The sequence below is a fragment of the Salvelinus alpinus genome, chromosome 33 (genome assembly GCF_045679555.1).
Source record: "Salvelinus alpinus chromosome 33, SLU_Salpinus.1, whole genome shotgun sequence".
Taxonomy (NCBI): domain Eukaryota; kingdom Metazoa; phylum Chordata; class Actinopteri; order Salmoniformes; family Salmonidae; genus Salvelinus; species Salvelinus alpinus.
This window is the reverse complement of record NC_092118.1, coordinates 21,068,091-21,092,463: the sequence shown is the minus strand read 5'-3', so window position 1 is coordinate 21,092,463 and position 24,373 is coordinate 21,068,091. Positions and strand designations below refer to the sequence as shown.

General features: G+C 40.4%; 1 protein-coding gene and 1 long non-coding RNA gene across 2 annotated transcripts; one reads left to right on the top strand and one right to left on the bottom strand.

Moving 5' to 3' along the window:
• Nucleotides 1–1,368: 1,368 nt before the first annotated feature.
• Nucleotides 1,369–18,256, bottom strand: LOC139563155 (uncharacterized). Its single transcript, XR_011672499.1, has 3 exons — nucleotides 17,977–18,256; nucleotides 4,952–5,059; nucleotides 1,369–2,402 (listed from the first exon to the last, which is right to left on the bottom strand). It is a non-coding gene; the product is annotated as an uncharacterized lncRNA (long non-coding RNA).
• Nucleotides 18,257–18,854: 598 nt separating this feature from the next.
• Nucleotides 18,855–23,204, top strand: LOC139562741 (forkhead box protein F1). Its single transcript, XM_071380711.1, has 2 exons — nucleotides 18,855–20,171; nucleotides 22,028–23,204. Exons 1-2 carry the CDS (start codon nucleotides 19,199–19,201, stop codon nucleotides 22,189–22,191), a joined length of 1,137 nt encoding a protein of 378 aa, XP_071236812.1. The 5' UTR covers nucleotides 18,855–19,198; the 3' UTR covers nucleotides 22,192–23,204.
• The last annotated feature ends 1,169 nt before the right edge of the window (nucleotides 23,205–24,373 follow it).

Sequence of the window (24,373 nt, the reverse complement as noted above, 5' to 3'; positions counted from 1 at the left end):
GAGGGAATGCATTAATGATGTTATCTACAATTCCGTATCACCAATGTCTTTTTATGAAACAGTTCAACTCCTAGTCTGCCTGCTCACCTGCACTCTTCCCCACCTGTGGTACTTCAATATATCACTCATTATAGTGTTTTGGAATTAGCAAGAATATTCTTTCCCTCTTATCCCAGATGTTCATCCTCAACACCCTCCTCTCTCATTGGCTCGTTAAAAGCCATGTGTAGCCGTGCTTAAGCAGTGTGTTGCACCTACACCGACGATCCTACATGAAACATCTGCCACTTGACTGATTCCTGAATCAAATTGGCCATAGCAACAGAATGAGCTGGGGCTTTTAAAAGAGCCATTTTGTCCTAATACATGTCCCATTACCGGATGGCCATTCATCAAATGAACCCTGCCTCCAGAAGAGAAACCTGGCAGGGACCTCCTGAATAGTGCCACAGTGCTCTCTCTGCTTTCTCACTATCTCCAGTCAGGACACACTCAGCATGTCCGCTGTGGCACCACTGTGTTTACCACTGGGGTATACAGACAGACGCAGGCCAGCCGGACAGGCAATGGCTGCCAACCTGGGTGAGAGCAAGAGACCCAGGCTGCTGCCTCACAGAATATGGAGGGTTTTTCCCTATATAATATGTTGTAAACATTCCCTTGGGGAAAATAAAGTTGTAAGTTGTAAGATTACTAAGATAGAAGATTAAAATGACAAGTGAAATAAAGAGCTACCATTATGGGGGAGTATTCCATGTTGTTACTGTATGGATATAATATGTCATCGTGGTTGCATTTGTCTTCTCTCACAGAGACCCAAGTGTAGCCATAAACTCAGTGCTGGACAGACACACATATTCTCCTGGTCACTAAGGTCCACTGTGGAAAAGAATACAAATATAAACACACTGTCTCACACACACACATACAAAAAACACAAAACTATGTTTTTTTACAGGACTCAAAAAAATAAACACTTTTCCCAAGTCTTTAATTATAATGAACTGTGGTGAGCCTGATTACTTAATAATATGGTGATAAACACAACTATCAATCAAACCGCCTGACAGTCCTTAGAATTCAGGAAAGACTGTCCAAATTAAAAGCTGCTGACTCTCTCATTGTGTGTGTGTGTGTGTGTGTGTGTGTGTGTGTGTGTGTGTGTGTGTGTGTGTGTGTGTGTGTGTGTGTGTGTGTGTGTGTGTGTGTGTGTGTGTGTGTGTGTGTGTGTGTGTGTGTGTGTGTGTGTGTGTGTGTGTGTGTGTGTGTGTGTGTGTGTGTGAGAGAGAGAGAGAGAGGTGGAGACACTGGTCAGTGATGATGTTCTCCTCTCCAATATAAAGATGAAAGAAAGTAACGGAGGATGAATTGTCAGCTCGGAGCACATATTTATTTACAGAGTAAAACTAACAAGGGCACATGCTCAAAAACAACAATTGTGCAATCACACAAGCCCACGGTGTGGAAGGCTACACCATGATGGTAGGCCAGGACATTTTAATCACAGGCGTTGGCCACAGTTCCATACTCACTCCAGTTTCAAGTTCAAGATAAAAACAATGTATTTGGGAATGCAGCGATTTCTCCTCTAAAGCGTATTACAAGGGATCTTCCAGATATAATCTGTATCTGGGAGACTCAGAAATGTATTGCAATAAATTATTATTACACAGAAAAATCACATACACATACCATTTATGATTGTTGCATGAGACAGAAAGGAAATGACTACATCTCTCCTAATTTCATTGGGCACAGCAAAAAACTGGAACGACTGCAACACACTCAGCAGAAAATTATGACAAAAATAATACATGTTCGGACTATTAGCAACATATTACACAGTGATAGCAAAAACAAGCTGTACCCACATACTGCAGTACATGGATCATTTCACTCAATGTGTGAATCAGACTACGAATCAGACTTCAATAATAGAATTACACTATTAATCTCATACCTTATATTTTCATACAGTACGCTATATTGTAGACTTACTCCCTGTTTTGGCTGATCTGTAGCTAGTCTCCCTACAGTAGTGAATAGGTTAAATAAACCCAGTGTAACGGTACAAGAGGCCAGTCACAGTGAGATAAATCAGGGCTCTGCTCTAATACTGCTGCTATTCTCTCTCACTTTGCCACTTTTAGAAGACCGTGCCTAATTTCCTTCCTTGCGTGACTCCAGAAGGTAAACACACTGCTGGAGTGACTCATTGCGATTTCTCACGTCGATGACCTGATACAAACACAGGCCGGGGTCAGGGGTCAAGTAGGAGGATTATGAGACGTTACAAGGTACAGTATGTCCCCCCCAAGTCGTGTTCTGGGCCCTGACACCCTCTGTTCTCCGAGGAATTCACGGCTTCCTGTGGCCAAACCCGCACGCCTGCCCACTCCAGCCTACAGAGAGATAGAGAGGAAAACAGAACATTAGAAAAAAATTGACATTTGAGGTGATGGATCACCCTCTTCGCCAGGCCACTGTTCGGTGAAACAGAAAGAATGCTGTCCTGATGAGCATGTATCTCTTTTCTGCCCAGAGCCCCGGGGCCTGCCGAGAGAGAGGGAGCAGCCGGAGGCGAGGTAAGGCGTCTCTGGGCTCGGGTTCGACCGTCTGCGTGGTGTAAATGAGCTTCATCCTGTTTCATGTAGTGGTGAATTGATTTACGAGTAGTGAAAAGCCTGTTTACCACCGCCTGCCAAGTTGCCTTTTCGGGCAATTGGCACTTTTGTAAAAAAGGGATCTGGGAGAAAGGCCTGATCAGCACTTTGCCCTCTGCTAAGCCCAGTGTTAGAGGGAGAGGAGGTGGAGATGGTAGTGGAGGGGTTGTAGTGTTGGTGGGGGGGGGGGGGGCAACTTCCCTTCAAAGGCCTCTCTCTGAAAAAGGGCCAAACACAATCTAGCATCAATCTCTGTGCTGTCACTCTGCACTCTGCTGCCTTTCCAGCACCATTGTTATAGAGCAGACCAACGGAAAGAGGCCGGGAGCAGGTGGAAATAAAAAGCCCTTTGACGACTGGAGGGGAAAGATTCCTCCTGAGATCCTCACGACATTTACACAAGCCCCAGGGAGCAGGGACTGGCTGTCCACGCCAGTCTGGATACACACACACCGATTCATAGGTCTGGACAAACACACACACACACACTGACAGATATACTTGTACTGTCCAATTTCAGCCGCAAATCCTGTCTGCTTCACACTTTTCAACACCGTCTGGTCTACTGCTCTCAACCAAAGTATTCATCACTGTTACCGTTGCAGGGTGTTGCTTAGTATCACGTGTTACTAAGCAAAGTTATATTTCAGACCTTCAGTTAACTGGATATACTCAGAATCATTCTGACATGCCTGTGCTGTGGCAAAAGTATTCACTACATTGTCTTTGCTGTGGTGAGAAGGTACAGTCTTTTAGAATGTATTTATGATACCCCACACTGCTGCACAGATTCTTGCAGGTTTTCAGTAGCAGTGGTCTAAGAACTCCCAGTCTTCCACGTGGTCTCAGTGACCTCTCTGGAGACCTTGACAGTATATACTGTTTATTCCTCACAGATACAGTGGAAGGCACTTTGTTGTGGGCAGAAATTAGAGACTGGGAAGTCCTCTTCATGCAAGTCGTGGTATAACACACTCAGACACTCATCCACACCCAGCCATCCAGCCAGTCCAGACTGCATTACTTCACTCAGGGGAAAATAAAGATGTATGTTTTAGCAGAATGTGCCTCTCCCCCTGACTCCCCTTTTCTGCCTCCAACCTCATCCCTCTCTCATCCCAATGCTTCCCTCTCACCTCACCCTCTGTCTTTCTTGCGTATCCACCTCTCTTCTGTTCCAGCTTCACCCTCCTCTCCTCTCCCCTACCACATCCCTCTCCTTCAATCGGGATCATGGGCTCAGGCCTGGCGGGATCCCCGTCACATGATGCCAGTGAAGTGTGATGCTTCGCTGGGACCCCCCTCTGTTCAGGAAATTCTCTTGGCCTTTTTCCCCACCCTAGCCTTCCGCTGTGTTACCATTCCAAAGCATTCCTGACTGATTCCGACCACTGCTGGGCTATGGGTTCCCACAGACAAGGAGGATCTGCTCCCCAACTCAAACAGTGGAGTGGAGGCAGGGGTATCATGTTGTGGGCTGCCAAGCCTGTTTATGGCAGAATAGCGAGGCCTAAGCTTCTCAATAGGCAATTACCATCCCCACTTAGCCCACACCCCACAAACCACCTCCCCATAGTTTCAATTTGTGGTTTGTATGTAGGTGGGTTCTGCTCTCAGGGCGGATTAAATATAGCCGGGGACCGTTTCAGAGGAACACCGTAAGGGACTGACTTGGATTTGGAACTTGCATTGCAGAACGACGTCTCCTATTGTTGTGCACTGTTTGGAAATTCTTGATTGCTTTTTCCAAAGCGGCTCGCCACAGGAAAATCCCCCTTCAGAATGGGAGAGAGAGAGATGGTGGGCTGTGAGTGAACATGCATATAAACATGCTTACGCTCCAATCAAAGTCCCATCAGCAACTATCAAAGCCTCTGTAACTAACCTGTATCAGAGCTGGCTGTGGCCTGACTTCCCTCCCTCTCTCTGTTATGTCCTACTCTGACCATTTCTTCTGGTTGAGTTCTCCCTGTTGATATATTCCCTGGCATCTGTAACAAACTGCCCTGGACTGGCCCTGTGTTGTGTGTGAGGCTGAGGGAAGGGGGACACCAAAGGAGGTTGCGCACACACAGTGACATTACCCATTCACTCTCTGCCCTGTGTGGGGCAGGCTGGGAGGCCTCCAGCAGCAATATAGTATAGAGCAGAGTAGAAGCATGCAGTGTAGAACAGTGCAGGACTAAGCAGGGCGGTGGTGAGAGGGGAACATGGTCATCTCATAGCGGTTTCTCTGGTTTTCCGCTGGAGGAGAGATTACAGCCATACTCAATCTTTTCGATCCGTACCTCTCAATTATCATTAGCACTGTCTGACAGACGCAATCCCCCGGTGGAGGTCTGGTTGTCATAGGAACTGTTGCCATCACTGGAAGACCTTCTCTCCCTCACAGAGGGCTGAAATGGGAAAAAGAAGAGTTGTGTTGGTTATATGAGCAAACTTTCATTAAACTGTACATGATATAGATATGATAAGAAGCAGGGTTGTGAATTATTAAAAGAAACAATAACATGACCGTATGGGAAAAATGAAAAGGAACACCTGATCATTGAGTAGGTCTATTGAAATTCAATCCATATTTCAAATGTATTGAAAGTCCATTTAATTTCAAGCTTTTATCAGGAGTTAGGTTGTATAATTTGCTTTCATTTAAATGAACTAGTATAGGATAAGGGACGCTTGATAAATCCCAGTGTCGTTTCATACAGTCGAACTGTTCTGTGGTTCATCAAAGACATTAAAGAAAGGTGTCTATTACAGTAGCTTGAGGGCTATTGAGGATTATTATAATTTAGTTCAATGACTTGATGTGCTTTTAGACTGATTTTAAATGATCAAAATGGTCTGTTATAGTGGATGAGTCAGAAGAGATGCAGCTCTGGTTGAAAACATGGGCATCAATAGGGGGTTATAGCTGAGAGGTAATCAGACATTAGGCAGCACTCTGGTTTGTTTCAGAGCTATTTAGCTCTAGGAATGGCACACTAAGTTAATAATAGTGTGCTGAAAATGATTGTCAGATGTCTCACTGTTAAACGATCTTGATTAAAGCATGCAGCTACTGTCCTGACTTGGCAATATTGTAAGGCAGACATAAGTAGAAAATAAACATTTGAAAAAATATGAAAAATTTTAAACATCAATATTGTAATTTAATTACTTGAGCGACTATATTCAGGTATAGTTTACGGATCGAGAAACTGGAGATAAACAAGAGTTGACAAAAGCACTTGAAAATAAGTGCCAATAATATATACCCTGCCACAATGGAAACAAAATCCACAATCACAAAAATGAAACGTTTCTGGTGTTTTTCTTTTTGTTTATCATAATGAGCCTCAAAAAGTCTCAAATTAAAAAAGAATAAGGACTAAATTGTTGTTTTAGTGACCATCTACTTCCTTATGATAAATACATATTTGTTGTTTGTCTTCTTTCGTCCTATAAACATGCTTTTGCTAAAACGTCAATCGCAGATATTTGAAATGTTGGAACATTTTCCTTCTCGCAATGACCACATTTGGACAGTTTTGAGTTCGTAAAAATTCTGGAACTGCCAACTCTTCAAAACTCGTGTCCTTCAGTCATGTCAAATAATGTTGTGGTAGTGAAACCGAGCTTGTGTGATCACAAAATAAGACAGAAGGAATTTTACATATGCCTTTATTCATATTTTTTATCGCTGAAAGCCGTATTTCCCTCTGAAAATACGCCTGTCAAAAATGATTCAAAGTTCAGAGAACATGAGGACTATGTTACGAATAGAATACGCAGTTGAAGCCTATTGAGAGGAATAAGTGGAGCGGCTTTCGGATTGACAATACCTCAGGGACGGTTGGGTGAGTGTTGTTGTTTGGTTGGAGCGCCAAGCTTTCCTGGGAAGCTCCGTGTTCTGACACAGCACCATCGCTGCGCGCACAAAATGACTCATCTCGTGTATTTGAGGTTTGCGGGTTCCCTATATTTAAGGATAACAATACAGAGTCTATTGTAGTTTAACAACCATAAAAAGGAAATAAATTGCCAGTTTCAAATGAACCAAAACATTATGGATATAAACAAACTGTGCGACTGAGTTCCAGGGGCTATGTAGAGAACGCATAGGGTGGTATATATTCATGTAGCCTATTTTTAAATGTAAGAGTTCTTGTTTTGGTTTTGGTTTCTGGGTGATAATTAATCGAAAGCCGGCTAATATTCTCTCTCATATTGATAATCATACGAATAGGCCTACCTAACTCACTCACACAAAACATAGGCTATAAACAAATACAGTTAACATGATTAGCTATCAATGTCGTGCAGAACAAACAAATAATGTTAACCAGCTATAAAAAAAAGAATAATAATAAGATTATGAACTTTTCATTATCATGCAGGTTAACCTGCAATGAATGGGAATTATTGTATGTTTGATAAGATGTAATGTGACCTTGCATTATAAATAGGTAGCTTTCTAAGAGACACTTCAGGTGAATGCAGCTGAAACTGCGAAATATACCTTGATAAGGGAAATGTCAGCACTGAACAGCGCATGAGGGCGAACGAGAGTCCAAAACGAAATCCAAAATCCAATGTTTCTCAATAAACAACAACAAATAATCATGCCTACAGAATATAAGGCCTACAAATATTGAATGAATGTATTTTCCATCTCTCGAATAATGCAGTTTCAATTACATTTTGACTTCTAAAACGGGTCACACATTCTCCATTTCATGCGTCTGATCATAAAAACAATCACTTGCATTTACTGATCAGTTAATTAAAGGCCCATTATTCCAAGTTAATTATAATTCATGTCAGTAGCCTCATTCAATGGTTCAAATAAATTGACAAATAGAGCTTTCATATAAATCTGTAAATGCAAGATTTTTCAATAGGAGAATTTGCCCACACACCGAACACACACAACGCAGTGCAACATGAGATTCCTGTTTTAGTTCGAGACATGAATGATCAATGGACATGTCACACGCTGTAGTAGGCCACCATGGAGAATCCTCGTCTTGGACTCTTTTTGCATGTTAAGCCTTCTAAACAAAGAGATGGAGAGCAAGGCGAGGTGATAGGAATATGACTGAAGTGTGTCAGATACCAGATGAATATGTGCCCAAGAGCGGAAACTGACCATTGAACTGAAAGGGTCTGTTGTGTGCCATGTGCTTATTGGCTCCCTAATTCTAAATCAGAAAAAGGTGTAGGGCCTTCTATCAACCAATCCCCATCTGGATGAACCAGTAACATCTTACTGTGGGATGCATTGCAAATAAAATAGGTCCTGCTCATAGGCTAAACGGCAAGCGTATCAGCAACGATATCTGAATACCTTTATCACCGACAACTTCACTAAGATAATGCTATGGAATTAACAGAAAGCTGGAATGGCCTGAAACATCCCACCCTCCACACCACGTTATTTCAAAGTGGAAATGTGGGTAATGTATCGTTGAGATGTTGATCAATGAGATTCCAACCTTTATTTGCCCACTCAAAAAGACAGAAGTTTGTTGATTTCCCAATGTCTTATCACTATGCTTTCATCTATCTAAAAGCACAACCAAATTCTAAATGGCAAAACAATGTATGATTTTTTATTTAGTTGTCATCTAAATGTCAAGAGTTTGGGGCTATAAGGTTATATGTTCAGTAATGTGACTCAGAGATAGATAATTGCCTTTAAAGTTCTGAAACCTCATTGGTTTGAATGGTGTCAGCAATTTTTTTATCTAGTATTCTTTTGAACTTACAACATGAATTGGGGTATTTAGAGTACTATACAGGTAGAGAACATTGAACAAGGCTATGACAATAATTACATTTAGACAAAAATGCAGATAGAACCTTATAGTCCCAAGCTCTCCATGTGTTATCACTGCACTTTCAACCACTTAAAAGCACAACACTTCAAATGGGAATACAATGTCAGCTTTTTTGTATTTATACAACTGCTTCAATCATTATCAATGTGCTTCATCTAATAGCACAACCAAATGACCTGGATTGTATTTGTATTACATTAAAAGTACATAGTGCAAGTGATCAATGCTGTTTGAGATTTTGCAGATATTTATATTGTGAAGTTCTCCACAGACCTGGGATCTTGAACATGCTATGAACATGCACACTTTCTATGATTCCATAATGAGACTTTTATAGTTAAATTAACCTCAAAATGAGACCATGGATCTGTTACTCATTTTAAGGTTGAAAAAAACTGTTACATTAGTTTGTAAAATGGCCTTCATTTTAGGCTATTTACTGTATTACACAAGTCATATTGAATTGTGTTAGGTTGGCAAGCAACCAAATATCAACATTTATAGGAGACATATCTAATGCTGGGATAGTTTCAACTGAGCCACTGGCTTAATCATATTCTTTCACTTTATTTTTGGTTTAGTTGGAGATGTGAATTCAACATATATTTGTTAACAAGTTAATATGCTATTTACTGTATGGTAAAAGTGATATTGAATTGTGTTTGGTTGTCAACACAACCAAATGTCAACATTTGAAGGAGATGTATATTTTGTGCCACTGACTTAGTCTGACTAATTTCAGTTTGTTTACAAATTAATGATTGATATGTTGGATTCATGACTCCATCTCTACCAAAAATCTAAGTTAAAGAATAGGACTAAATCTAATCAAAGTTAAAATGCACTTTAAAACAGTTTGATTTGGTTCTATTCTTTAACTTAGTTTTTTGGTTGAAATGGAGAAGTGAATCCAACATATTCATTATTAACTTCAAGATTAAATTTGACATCAACCAAAGCTTGAAATCCTAGGCCTATGTATTGTCTATTTTTAGTTGAACCCTGTGTTGAATTGAAACAATAGCTGTTGATGACTTCACAAATGCTATATAGGCCTAAATAGTCTCATTGATGATGTAAGACTTATAAGAGTATGGTTACATTTCATTTGCTCTAATTACCCTTCAGAATGACTTCAATAGCAACAGTTTATATATTTAGTTAAGATATATCTCAATAGTCATTATCACTATAGCACATTGGTAGTAGTCAGTGGAAAATATCAAAGCTAAGCTGGGCTTGGTTAAAACACTGGATGGGAGATCTAATAGATAGCTGTAGACAGATCAACTCACCTGTAGGAGGTGCTGCCCAACCTATTGTTTATTTTTTTCTGATAGTAGATATAATGTTCAAGATCTGATGTTGTTTCAAAAGGTACAAATTCAACATATTTTATACAAGGTTTGTCTATGTTGAAAATTGGTTACCATGATGACAATTATGGTAACCCGCTACCCCCTGTATATAGCCTCGTTATTGTTATTGTGTTACTTTTTATTCGTTTTTATTTTAGTTTATTTGGTAAATATTTGTTTAACTCTTGTTGAACTGCACTGTTGGTTAAGGGCTTGTAAGTAAGCATTTCACGGTAAGGTCTACCCTTCTTGTATTCAGCGCATGTGACATAAAGTTGATTTGAATTATGTGGTTGAAATTTCACTCTCAAATCAACTGTTTATGTTCATGACTTTTTGCAAATCCAATGTATTTTCCAGGTCGATTCAACGTCACAATATGTTGACAAATGACTTTGAAACAAAGTTGACTCAACCAGTTTGTGCCCAGTGGGATATGGTGAATTCGTTTTCTTCATGGTAGATGTGTGCGCGTCCTGTTTTAGCCTATATACCGTGGGTAGTGTCCTCGGTATCGTGGGACACTGGAGTTACAGCGCCAAAAGGACTCCCCTCTCCCTCGCCTTTACGCACACCGGCGCGCGCCTTGGAGGTCCAGCAGCGAGATCTTGCCAAGTAAATTAAAAAGTCGTAGAACGCGATTCTATAGTTCTGTTGATTGCATGAAAGGGTGGGGCCCCTCAACTATACCGTTCAGATCAATGTAGCGGCCCAATGAGCGCAATCAGCGGTCTGCTAGCAATCCAGTCCTTTCTCATTCACATAAACACCACTTGAACAAAAATATACACGGCCACCTACCGCGCCAGAGAAAGTGATGAGGGGGGTGCACACACCTCGACATCATACTGTTTTCAATTAAAACGACAACGCTAGATGGCCTAAGCGACGCATGAGACAGAGATATCTAGTTTCAGACCATTGGAAATTGAAATCTGTAGTAATGTATATACTGATGATGCATTGTTCTGAAAATAGCCAAGAGTGTAAAAGGGAATCAACATTGTGTTATTGGGACAATGACAGGTGAAATGTCCCCCAAAATTGCTTAAAATTCAACTTTACATTCATATGTATATTTTTTATTGTCCATTAAAGTAGATCAGAATATTACTGAAATGACAAATTGTTGTTGATATTACAACGATTTTCTTAAATTTGGCTAGTCATAAAACAAAAGGGGAAAAAAACAAATTATGCATACCTTTGCTGATTTCGTTGTTGGATTTCAAATGGTACATTAACAAATAGGCTACACATGTGGGCACGGAAAGTCTGAAAGAGTATTTTTATTGTAATGTATCAAGATATCTGCACTCGTTCTTAAAAAACGAAATACTTATAGGCCTTGGCCAAATGATGCATTGTATAATGATTGTTTTAAAAGGCATGTGCTGGGAACAAAGACAACATTTTCAATTGTTGAACTGTTTTCCATACAGTGCATTACAGCAACATAATGGGCATGTTATATGTACCCTCCACGTATCCTACTGACATTGTACACGGGATGCGTAGTTAGGCTACATATGCGCTCAGTCAGGTAATACCGTTATGTGCATCTTTTTCCTCTCTTTGCTACCATGTTTCCCTTTAACTACTTCTTAAGAAATATATCAAATGTAAAAATAGGACAAAAGTATATATACCCATAGGCTTACATATTTTGACAATATGGATAGCCAGGTTTAAAACATGTATTTGCCTTGGCATTCTCACCAGACGCCCTGAGTTACATAACATGCACAATATGTGTTTGTTATAAATATTACAAATATGTGTATTATATCTTGTAAGATATAATATGTTGGTTTCAGGATTTCAGAATACAATTTTACCAAACTATTCTTTCCATTGTTGTTCAAATTGAGATACTGTATTCATTTAATAACCTTTATTTACTCAGAACATTTTTGAGAGTGGTATATCTATATTTAGCGTTGCCTTCAGAAAGAATTCACATGCCTTCCCTTTTTCCACATTTTGTTACGTTACAGCCTGAATGTAACATGCATTCAATATAGATGTGTTTTGTTTGTTACTGGCCTACACACACACAATACCCCATAACATCAAAGTGGAATTATGTTTTGGAACTTTTTGGAAATTAACTAAACATGAAAAGCTGAATTGTCTTGAGTCAATAAGTATTCAACCCCTTTGTTATGGCAAGAGTAAATAAGTTCATCAGTAAACATGTGCTTAATAAGCTGCATGGACTCTGTGTGCAATAATAGTGTGTAACAACATTTTGACTACCTCATCGCTGCACCCCACAGACAGAATTATCTATAAGGTCCCTTAGACAAGCAGTGAATTTCAAACACAGATTCAACTACAAAGACCAGGGAGGTTTTCCAATGACTTACAAAAAAGGGCACCTATTGGTATATGGGTAAAAAACATGGTGAAGTTAGTAATTACATGTTGGATGGTGTATTAATACACCCAGTCACTACAAAGACACAGGTGTTCTTCCTAACTCAGTTGGCGGAGAGGAAGGAAACCGCTCAGGGATTTCACCATGAGGCCAATGGTGACTTTAAAACAGTTAGAGTTGTATGGCTCTGACAGCAGAAAACTGAGGATGGATCAACAACATTGTAGTTACTCCACAATACTAACCTAAATGACAGAGTGAAAAGAAGGAAGCCTGTACAGAATAGAAATATTCCAAAACATGCATCCTGTTTGCAACATGGCACTAAACTAATACTGCAAAACCTGTGGCAAAGCAATTAACTTTATGTTCAGAATACAGTGTTATGTTTAGGGAAAATCTAATACAACACTGAGTACCACTCTCCATATTTGCAAGCATAGTGGTGGCAGAATCATGTTATGGGTATGGTTGTCATCATTAAGGGACTGGGCAGTTTTTCAGTATAACAAAAGAAACGGAATGGAGCTAAGCATAGGACAATAACCTAAAACACAAATCTACACTGGAGTTGCTTACCAAGACAGTGAATGTTCCTGAGTGGCAAAGTTACAGTTTTGATATAGGGTTTTTCTTTATTTTGACTATTTTCTACATTGTTGAATAATAGTAAAAGTTTAGACACACCTATTCATTCAAGGGTTTTTCTTTATTTTTATATTGTAGAATAATAGTGAAGACATCAAAACTATGAAATAACACATATGGAATCATGTAGTAACAAATAGATTCAAATAGAGACTCTTCAAAGTAGCCACCCTTTGCCTTGATGACAACTTTGCACACTCTTGGCATTCTCTCAACCAGCTTCATGAGGTAGTCACCTGGAATGCATTTCAATTAACAGGTGTGCCTTGTTAAAAGTTAATTTGTGGAATGTTGTTCCTTCTTAATGCGTTTGAGCCAATCAGTTGTGTTGTGACAAGGTAGGGATGGTATACAGAAGATAGCCCTATTTGGTAAAAGACCAAGTCCATATTATGGCAAGAACAGCTCAAATAAGCAAAGAGAAATTACACACCATCATTACTTTAAGACATGCAGGGCAGTCAATTTGGAACATTTCAAGAACTTTGAAAGTTTCTTCAAGTGCAGACGCAAAAACCATCAAGCGTTATGATGAAACTGGCTCTCACAAGGACCGCCAAAGGAAAAGAAGAGTTAACAGCACCTCAGATTGCAGCCCAAATAAATGATTCACAGAGTTCAGGTAGCAGACATCTCAACATCAACATCAACTTCAGAGGAGACTGCGTGAATCAGGCCTTCATGGTCGAATTGCTGAAAAGAAACCACCACTAAAGGAGAGTGATGGAGTGCTGCATCAGATGACCTGGCCTTCACAATCACCCAACCTCAACCCAATTGAGATGGTTTGGGATGAGTTGGACCGCAGAAAATAAAAAAAAAGCAGCCAACAAGTGCTCAGCATATGTGGGAACTCCTTCAAGACTGTTGAAAAAGCATTCCAGGTAAAGCTGTTTGAGAGAATGCCAAGAGTGTGCAAAGCTGTCATCAAGGCAAAGGTTGGCTACTTTGAAGAATCTAAAATATATTTTGATTTGTTTAACAGTTATTGGGTTATTACATGATTCCATATGTATTATTTCATAGTTTTGATGGCTTCACTATTACTCTACAATGTAGAATTTTTTTTAAATTTAAATAAACTTTAATGAGTAGGTGTCCAAAATTATATATATATTTTTATTTTTATTTTTAATATATATATTATTTTTTTTACAAATGTTAGAATTTTTCTTCCACTTTGACAGAGTATTTTGTGTAGATTGTTGACAAAAAATTACAATGACAAAGTTAGATTAAAATTGATGCAACAACAAAATGTGGAAAAAGTCAAGGGGAGTGAATACTTTCTGAAGGCACTGTAATGACATTTGCATAGTACTAGCATTATGGGCGTTACATTAGGTTATTTTGTGTGATCACGTTGGTTAATTGACCAAGATGCAAGAGCCCATAGCTCAGAAATGGGTCAAATAAGAGAAAGAACAGAATTGCAAAGCGTAATTGATTTTCTGCAGTAAATCATTGAATAATATTTAGGCATGGCACAACTATACACTAATATTCTTTTGAAGCATTATCCTATATTTAGGATCAAAACAAATGAATCTCTTGACTTTTAGAAAATGCTTTACTAAGTAAACAAAGCATAATTCCAAATCATGCACTCAAGGTTCTCTTCTAAAATCCTGAGGCGTGCAAAGAAGCGACTTCAAGTGCATCCAGGTCCAATGAACTAGCGGCTCTAAGGTGAAGTTATACATTTGATCGATCAATCCATCACAAAGCTCTCCAAACAACTCTGCTGCAGCCTTTTGGTGACCCTCCCCGTCTCCACTCCAACACTGAAGCGGGTAACACACTGATTTCTCAGTGTCGAGACCGTCATTTCAGTTTCTAAACAAACTCAGGACTAATTTTGTTTATCAATTATATATTCCCAAATGGCCTATAAGACTAATTACAACAGTAGTTTGTTAAAAGTCCAGTAGCCTATACAGTTTTTTTTAAATGACCCCTTGATCAAAAACAATTAATTTATGTTCTGGAGTCTCGTTTTCCCATCACCAAGTTTTCTGAATGGTTATGGCAGCTGCAAAAAAAACTAAAAATAAAGTTTAAATAAATCATCTTTATATCTAAAAATATTTTTTATCAGATTTGGCATTCAATGGATGTGTTGGGTAAAACAGTATGTGACATGCTGAGGTTTCTCTCTTATAGCATTGTCGAGGAATCACCTCACAGTCACATTAACTAAAGACAGTAGCAGTTCTAATGTATAACTGGGTGAGTCTTGGACAAGCTATGATAGGCTATATGATATAAAGTAAGTAGGCTAATTCAAGGTTTAGGCTGAATTACAATCTCCCTCGCAGTGACTGCAAGATAAATAGACTCCGAGTGTATCACTGTATGGTGCACAGCTTCAGCAGTGTGCCTATCACCGTTGATTGAAATGTCCAGGCACAGAGTGCTGTAGTTGTACAACAAAAGTTGCTCAAATAAAGGCCATGTGTTTAAATGTGTGTTTGGGTAGGTGTATGCTTACAAGACGGGGAAAGACGATCTTGGGATGGTATATCCTCGTCTTCGCTGAGAACTGTTGCAAAGGGGATATCTAATGTATCTAATCTATATTCATGGTCATTTCAACATACAGACAAAAACTCAATACCACTCTCAACAATATAATGCATCATTACGTCCATGTAAAAGAAAAAAAGAAAATAGGACTTTGGGTCAAATTTCGTCGATTGGATAACAATAAGACCATTTGGAGAGGCTTTCTGTTGAGACAAAAACGCATACTGCTGGGCTGGCCGAATGATGTGGAATTCCTCCACCTAAGTGGTCGAACATTCCTGAGGATGCAACGCTGTCAAATATTTCATTCGAGGACGTCATGGAAAAAGTACATGAAATAAACTAGGAGGGGCAAGTGGGAAGTGGTGACCTCGGATTGCCGTAAAATGACGACAAACACAATCCTGCAACAGTGACATTACCAGAGTAAATTTATACCATTGGAGTTAACCCTTTCCTCAATATGTCCATGTAAGATTTAGGCTGCCTAACATGGGTAAGGCGGTAAAGCATGTTAACTAAGAAACATATATTCCATAGAAGATAAATATGGGCAATGTGACTTCAGCCAATGTTAATTATGCAATGCACTATGTAAATAAATCAATAGAATTTAGAGGACACCATAACTTAACCATAACTCGTTTAAAACCACGCAGTAACAATAATTTGACTGACGGAAAATCGTCTATAATATCAACTGAGAGTCCAGAGGGACCATTAATAATTATTCGTAGCTGTCAACAGCTTTTTGCGGAGGGGTTTAACAACTCGCCAGTCATCGGCGCGTCCCACTTCAAAGATCAATGGAGCAACTCGCGTCCCACTAGTTTGGGTAAACATTTAGGGATCAATTAGCCGTGGACATTAGTTTTTCAAAGTGCATGTCAAAGACGAGTGGCGGGGTTAAAGTGTATGAGAGGGCCATTCGGCGTGGGGACGGGCACGACGTGTTGAAACAAGGCGTGATTCTCGGAATGAAGTCATCAACGTAATTAAATGCAGGGGGAAAGAGAGAATGCAAGCGCGCCTGCCCCCTCTCTCTGCGCGCTGGGTGGTCCGCTCCCCTGATAAATGCGTGGGCCTCATTCCAAGCGAGCGCCCTGTGTAGGGACCGGTTAAAACAATACTACTACCTATATACATTTCTTTACTTAGGTTTCAAACTCAGCCGCAACAGCAAATCCCACCATTGTACCTCTCGCATGCCCCGTGTAGTTGACAACGGAGATTTGTATATTTTCTTATTTGCTTTACCCTTTGGCAAAAACGTCACAAAGGAGCCAAGCCAACAACGGCATTTACGGGGTTTTGTTGCAACACAGGCTGTCCTTCAAATACATGTAGGTCTATACAGCTTCAGAACATCATCTTGCGGTTTAATAAATAAATCATGTCATTTTGATGTGGCCTTAGTTTTCGAAGTTTGATAAAAATGAGTAGGCCTAAATAGCCTACAATATCCTCCTGTAGACGCATATTTGTAGGACCACTACATTTATTTGTAGAATATAATTCCAAAGACATACAAAATCTTAGTCAAGAAAAAACAGTAGCCAGTATAGACTACTTTTATGACACCCAAAATGTATTATATTTTGTATTTACAATTTGACAAAGTATCTGTGACTGATTTGCGTTGTTGCATATCCAATATGGGCATTAATTACAAGATTGCAAAAGCATATAATAAAATTGTCTAACAACCCGGCAAACCAAAACAGCAGAACCACCGCGAGCCAGCCCGGAGAGTGAACCCGCGCACCAGGAGCGCCTGAGTGAGGGTTGGGGGGCTGAGGGGCTGAGGGCTTGTGCGCTCTCCGGGGAACAATGAACAGTCTACTGTCAACAGATTTAGTCTATGGACCGGCGGCTCTCCACTACACACATACATATATCCTAGCGGTTCAAGGCTTAAATTAATAACTAGAAACTGGTTACATTTAGAATGGTGGAAGAGGTGCAATGAAGCGCTTGAAGACCTAATGTAAAAAGTGCTGCTCAAAAACAATACATTTTCTAAATGTAGCCTAATTACTTATTTTCTTATTCTAATTTTCCAAACGATAAGCCTGAAAATGATGAGCCTAAGACAGTTCTTTGTTAATAAGGAATGCGCTTCGAACTTTTCAAAAAGGAAAATAAAGTAGACCTATGTGCTACATCGCTTAACTTTGTAACTCAGATGAACTCATACTATTTTTCTGTGACACTATAGTCTGGTTAGGCTGCCCACCACATTACAATCAAATTGTATCTTTATTTAAATAGGCAAGTCAGTTAAGAAAAAAAACGTATTTTCAATGACGCCTAGGTTCAGTGGCTGGTTCAGGGTTAGAACAAGATTTTTACCTTGTCAGCTCCGGGATTCGATCTTGCAACCTTTCAACAAGTCCAACGCTCTAACCACTAGGCTACCTGTCGAAATGACTAATGAGACCATCATATGGCGTCCTATCTAATTCGCACTTCTAACTGCACAACAGGTCTAGTAAATCTTGATTGGAACTAAATTGAGAAGAAGTCCCGCAGCCATATCGCTGTCTTGTTTTAACTGACAAAAGTTGAAAGAGACTTACCTTGATTCGAGCACCATTCTGAGGAGAGAGTGTTTGGTGGGCGTCGATCTAAAGTCCTCAGCCGAGTTTCAGTGCTCAGTGTTCGGCTAGGCTCAGAGCGCTCTTCCCCTCAGTTCTCCTGTGTGAACATAATAATTATACATGATTGAAATCCCTTTCTGCATTTACGTTGAAGAGTCCTATCCATACACAAGGAGCTGTCTAAAACGGACATAATGCATCAGATTGAGTATGAGCTGATCTAGCGGGGCTTTTTGCTTGATTTTTTATTTAAAGAAGGCCAGGGAAAATGTTTACATTTTGCTGTATAAACATCCTGCCCATGTTCCTGTCTTTTAAAGAAATCAGCTGCGTGGTCTTGAATAGAGGACTTTTCTTTCAAATAAGCGTATTTTAAGCAACATTTTAAACATACTTCACACTTTAATAAGTCAAAGTCAGTGAAATGTGCTATGGTGAGGTTGGCCTGCTGTATCTGACAAGTGGAAAACCAGTTTTATATATCACGGTGGTTGTGCATACAAGCTTAGTAAAAACATACATTTTCAAAAACACTGTTTAAGAAATATTGTCGTTGCGGAAATAATGACTATTCAACGTTGCAAAGTTCTAGCATAGTCTGAAAACAGATATTCTAGTAGGCTATGTCCTATATTTGAAAATAATTCCTGTTTCACGCCATGCAATTAAAAAATGATAATTTTCTGTTCAATAAAATGTCATTTTGATTGTTAAGAAAGATCCACTTCACTGATTCTGAGTTGGGTAAAAAAACTGCTCCCAGACAAACTAAAGCCAGGCAGATGTGTGTGAGTGGGAGGGGACTGGGCGGGCCCGGTGCGCCAATGACGTCCTGATGGTCAAGAGCTCGAGCTAGCAAGGCGCTGATGGCAACGGATAAGTAAAAGGCGAGCTCCTCCGGACGCACCGACAGAAGTTGAAGTAGCTCCCGTTTCTCCCCCATTTCAATTTGGACACTCGCTACGGGTTTCAGGGTTCACATTGGCTAAGGAATTTAGGCACCAAAAGGAAGAGCGCAATAACGCACGGTTTACAGAAATTCAGCTTTGCATTTGACCGTGCGTAGTTCAACAGCAGAGATTATTGGTAACCATCTTAAACTTTTCTTTGATTATTTATACGAAATTTCTAGTACTACTTAAAAACGAGGACGTGGATATTTTTGTCAAACATTTTTGCCATTGCGCTGATAGTCTAACTAATGACGGCAGAGGTCCAGCAGCCCCCAGCGCAGACTCCTGCCCAGAGCAGCCCGATGTCTGCCCCGGAGAAGCCCCACGGACAGACCACTGTGATGGAGACCGCCTCCTCCACCACCAAAACCAAAAAGACCAACGCGGGGATCCGCCGCCCAGAGAAACCCCCCTACTCTTACATTGCGCTGATAGTCATGGCTATCCAGAGCTCTCCCACCAAACGCCTGACGCTCAGTGAAATTTACCAGTTCCTACAGAGCCGCTTCCCGTTTTTCAGAGGCTCTTACCAAGGATGGAAGAATTCCGTGCGTCACAACTTGTCCCTGAATGAGTGCTTCATAAAGCTGCCCAAGGGGCTCGGACGGCCCGGGAAGGGCCACTACTGGACTATCGACCCAGCCAGTGAGTTCATGTTCGAGGAGGGATCCTTCCGCAGGAGGCCGCGGGGCTTCAGGCGTAAATGCCAGGCGTTGAAGCCCATGTACAGCATGATGAACGGCCTGGGATTCAACCACCTCCCCGAGTCCTATAACTTCCAGGGGAGCGGCGGGGGCCTGTCCTGTCCGCCCAACGGCTTGTCTCTGGACAGCGGGATTGGGATGATGAATGGACACTTGGCAGGCAACATGGAGGGGATGGGTCTGGCCGGGCACTCCATGTCCCACTTGTCAGCCAACAGTGGACATTCCTACATGGGGAGCTGCACAGGATCCACGGGGGGCGAGTACCCCCACCACGACAATTCAGGCTCGCCCCTCCTCACCAGCGGGGGAGTGATGGAGCCGCATCCCGTCTACTCAAGCTCGGCCTGGGCTCAAGCGCCTTCATCCTCTCTGAATAACGGAGGTTCTTACATCAAGCAGCAGCCACTGTCTCCCTGCAACCCCGGGGCGAACCCGCTGCAGCCCAGTTTACCCACGCACTCTCTAGACCAGTATAATCTTCATCAGAACGGACACAGTAACACGGATTTGCAAGGTAAACTAACATCGCATGCCTTTTACAGTCAGTCATACCCAATAGCCTAAAATGTGTGCGAAATAAACACTAGGCCTAGGCTATAGCCCACTAATTGCTTTGAACCAAATCCACAACTTCTAAAGTAAATTATAAACGAGGAAGAAAAATGAAAATATCTAGGCATATAGAGCATTGTTTCGCAGACAGTAGATACAAACGAAGATTACATTACTGCTATTGGCCAGCTATATGCAAAGGTCTTTAGGCAGCCGTCGCCTACTGCAATCAGTGCAGTGGGCAAAGATAGGGACTGGGCACTGGGCATGCTCAGTGCATTTGTTTTTACATAGGCCTACAACAACTCCAATATGCCACAGTTTTTGGCGGACAATATTGGTCGAAATTATAGTTCTGTTATCTTGGAAATAAGGAAATGGACGCAAGAAACCATCGTCTAATTATCTAGCTAGGAAGTTAAGTAATTCGGTTTCCTGTCCTCATTTAACTGGCCAAGGAGTGGGACAACAGCGGGTTTAACCCTCACTCTGTTTTCCTAATAAATTCCTGGAGGTGGTTTAAGGAAGCACGCGGACAGCACGTCTTCTGGGACAAGTGTTTAGAACGGTGCCAATCTAGAGACAAGAACAAGCGCGAGCCGGAGCCAGCCAGCTCAAGCCCTCGAGGCACCCGGTCCCCCGGGATTTGCGTGCGAGCAGGCCACTGCCAATTAGAACTATCCCGCCCTCGAGCTCTCCAGACGGTTCTCTGCCTCAACAGTTCCCTACGACAGCCCCAATCAGACAGACCGGGGTTTTCCCAAATTAAATGAAAGATTATCTACCCAAATTACAATTAATTGTTCTTGAAAGGCAATTTAGGATGAATTTATCCTCTTTAACAATATTCTGAAAAGATTTAGGCAATACTAGTCCTACTTCAATCGACTTTTATAATATTACAATATAGGCTAAATAATGCAATGCACAATATAACAATTCACCCTATAAATAACAAATTAGGCCAACATCAAAAAGGTCAGTAGTCACTTTTGAAAATACTTTTTTATTTTATTTATTTTTTACATTTTCTTTCTATAGACAATGGTAAATGTGTATTATTTTGATGATGGATAATTTAGGGCTATATGCAATCACCCAGTGGCAGTACTAGTTTCTTAATTTTCCTTGTACCCATAAATATGTATTTAAGTAATTTGTTACCACCTTTTCTTTATTCAAAAGGCACTCGCACATCTGAGCAATATTTTTTGCAGGTGGATGGTAACAGTTGGACAAGATGAGGGGAAAAGGACACTGCTCTTGATAGTATTACTGATCTTTAATAAGTTTACGTATCGGCCTCACAGCCTTCGTCAGAGCTTATGAGTTTACTTTTTTTTTAGCACCCTTATGTAGACCTAGCCCCACCCACATCCGTTCCACGCATCGAAAGGGGTTGGAGGCGAAGGAAAAACAAATAAGTGCTAACAAATATAACAATATGAATTTCATAAATATTCGAATAAAGTGTGTAAATAAGACGTATTAAACACGTCTTTAAAACCACAATGAGGACATAGACCTACCGAGCAAGTTTTCATAAATCATTGGGTACCTGTGAGGCCGATACGTAAGCTTATTAAAGATCAGTAATACTATCAAGAGCAGGAAGAAAAGGTGTCCTTTTCCCCTCATCTACCACCTTTTCTTTAAAATGCTGGCCTATATCCTTCTCGACTTGTGGTTCTTACTAGCCTATTCAGAAAGACAACCATACTGTTTGCCAATTGACAGCAACACATTCATATTGGGTTGGCATGCTATATGGCATAATGTGAATTGAAATATTATGTACTCTTGTATCTGTATTCTTAGGTATTCCACGGTACCATTCTCAGTCTCCCAGTATGTGTGACCGGAAGGAGTTCGTCTTCTCCTTCAACGCGATGACGTCTTCAACGATGCATTCGCCCAGCAGCAGTTCCTACTATCACCACCAACAGGTCGCCTACCAGGACATCAAGCCCTGCGTCATGTGACAGCCCTTACAGTGAATAACGGACATCACTGACTTGAGCCACTAAAGCCAAAGCGGCTGCAGGGCTGAGACGAGGAAGCAACCCAACCCTTGGAGGCAGGAGAGAAGGCAGGCCCTGGAGCGCGCTGTAAGAGAAGCAACAGTAACGCCAGAGAACCCATAAACTAAACAACTTTTCACACAAAAAAGGATTTGGTACAGAGACATAAATACTGCAAATACAGATTGTTAAACTTCAATGTTTATCTCTCTCAGAAACCAAAAATGGAGTGGAAATATCACAGAACAGCCTTGTGGTGTAGGCCTAAACTGTGGGCTATTTTCAAGAAATGTCTGTGTGCCACACAAGAGGTAAAGCAGAGACCGGTTGACACTCACCTCATGAATCTCAACCCCAGCTGCCGCTTGGTACTATAACTCTGCGGGCGGATGACTACCACTTGAGAATATTTTACAATGTACAACAATGTGTATTATTTTTGTTATGCATTCAAAAGATATACTGCGGGGACAATTTCATTGCTCATTTAACCCGGGTTATGCTACTCGGGTCCATCGAAATGATACTTCGATTTTTATTTGATTTTCTGAGAAGTTTAAACTAAGCTATAGGCTACACCATACATTAACATTTGTAAATCAACAACAAGACGATCTGAATTAAGGAAAGATGAAGGCACTTTTTAAATAGCAAAGCGCAACTTCTTATTTATTCTGTGCATATTTTTAATTGTACACTTATAGCCACAATATTGAAGTCTGCTTTATTGACAATATTTGCCATGACGCGTTCTTATTTGTTTTAAAACGGAAATTGAAGATATAGATGTAAGCACTATTAGTTACATGTCTATTTAGGTGTATATATCCGTGTAGACACCCGTTATTTTTCAGCACTGTATAAATTGTAAATGATGTTATGCTGAGTATTGGCATACTCGAGTGTCTTTAGATTAGTCTGTATATTACTACACACGATTTGTATAAAATTAAACGTATTGGCATGCAGTTTAACTGGCTGAAACACCTATACAATTATTTCTGTTTCCATTATTTTGACACTTCTCGAATGTTATTTTTTCCCTTTTTTTAGGGACAATTACACATGCAGATACAGTTCAGTCTATTCCACTGTGTGGTGCAACGGGAAGGCCTTTAAATATTTTTGGGGGTGTTCTATTTTAGTTGTCTTCAAACTCAAAACTATTCGTCATAAGTCCTTAATATTCAGATAATCAACCAAATATTTTCATGTGAAAATAGGCCACGTATTTAGGAATTGATTCAGGTTTAGACAAGAATAGGCCTATAGGTGAACACAGGAATTAGCTAAAAACACAATAGCCTATGGTTGGATATAAAATAAGACAAATATCTGTTGGAGGTCGAAAACTCCTGTCCAATGTATAACTGTGTAATCGGAGTGTATGTTGCAATTAACCCGTAACAAATCAGAGCCAGCAGTTACGGGGAGAGGGCGAATTCGCCTCGGATACGGTTTCAAAGAGAGGGAGGAAAACGCGTGCCCACCGCCGAGAAACATTTATCCTACTCTGATAAAGGCACAACGGGCTCACAGACCGCCTTTTCTCAAATACGGCATTCTGGATGTGAGGTTGTTTTTACTGGAATATATAGGCTGTAGCAAGTATAGCCATAGCTAAATAACATTTAAACGGGAGTTTTTATTATTTTGTGTGGGTTATGTATTTTTTCAACCTTGAGATTATGGGCTTATTCTCACTGATAAAACTTTGCATTATCTGGTTTATTTGTTGCTGTAGATGCTTATATGCCTTTCCTACTTAGCGCTACATTGCATGACATCTGCCCCCCAAAAATACATAGCAAATCACACAGGGCTTAAATCAGTATAAAGACTTCTAAAATAATATAGGCCTAAGCATTTCTCGTGCAGTATAAGACACCGTGGTTTTATTTCCATTGTATGAATCTAAAGGCTGGACTGCAGAAGACATTTACAATCTGAAATGCCATTTTCACATAAACATGTCGATGCAATCTTTACATTTGTTACTTTGGAAATGTCATATTGGACAGAACGCAGACTTGTTTCAGCACCGAATCTAACTTGAAATCTGTACGCTTAATTTGACTTAAATACGTCATTTATGCACAAATCCAATTGCACTGAATTCCCAAATAACTTCCTTAAGTGTCAC

Coding starts and splice junctions, on each gene's coding strand:
- LOC139562741 (XM_071380711.1), top strand. CDS start 19,199: ATGACGGCAGAGGTCCAGCAGCCCCCAGCGCAGACTCCTGCCCAGAGC. Junction 20,172..22,027: donor CAGTAACACGGATTTGCAAG/GTAAACTAACAT, acceptor CTGTATTCTTAG/GTATTCCACGGTACCATTCT.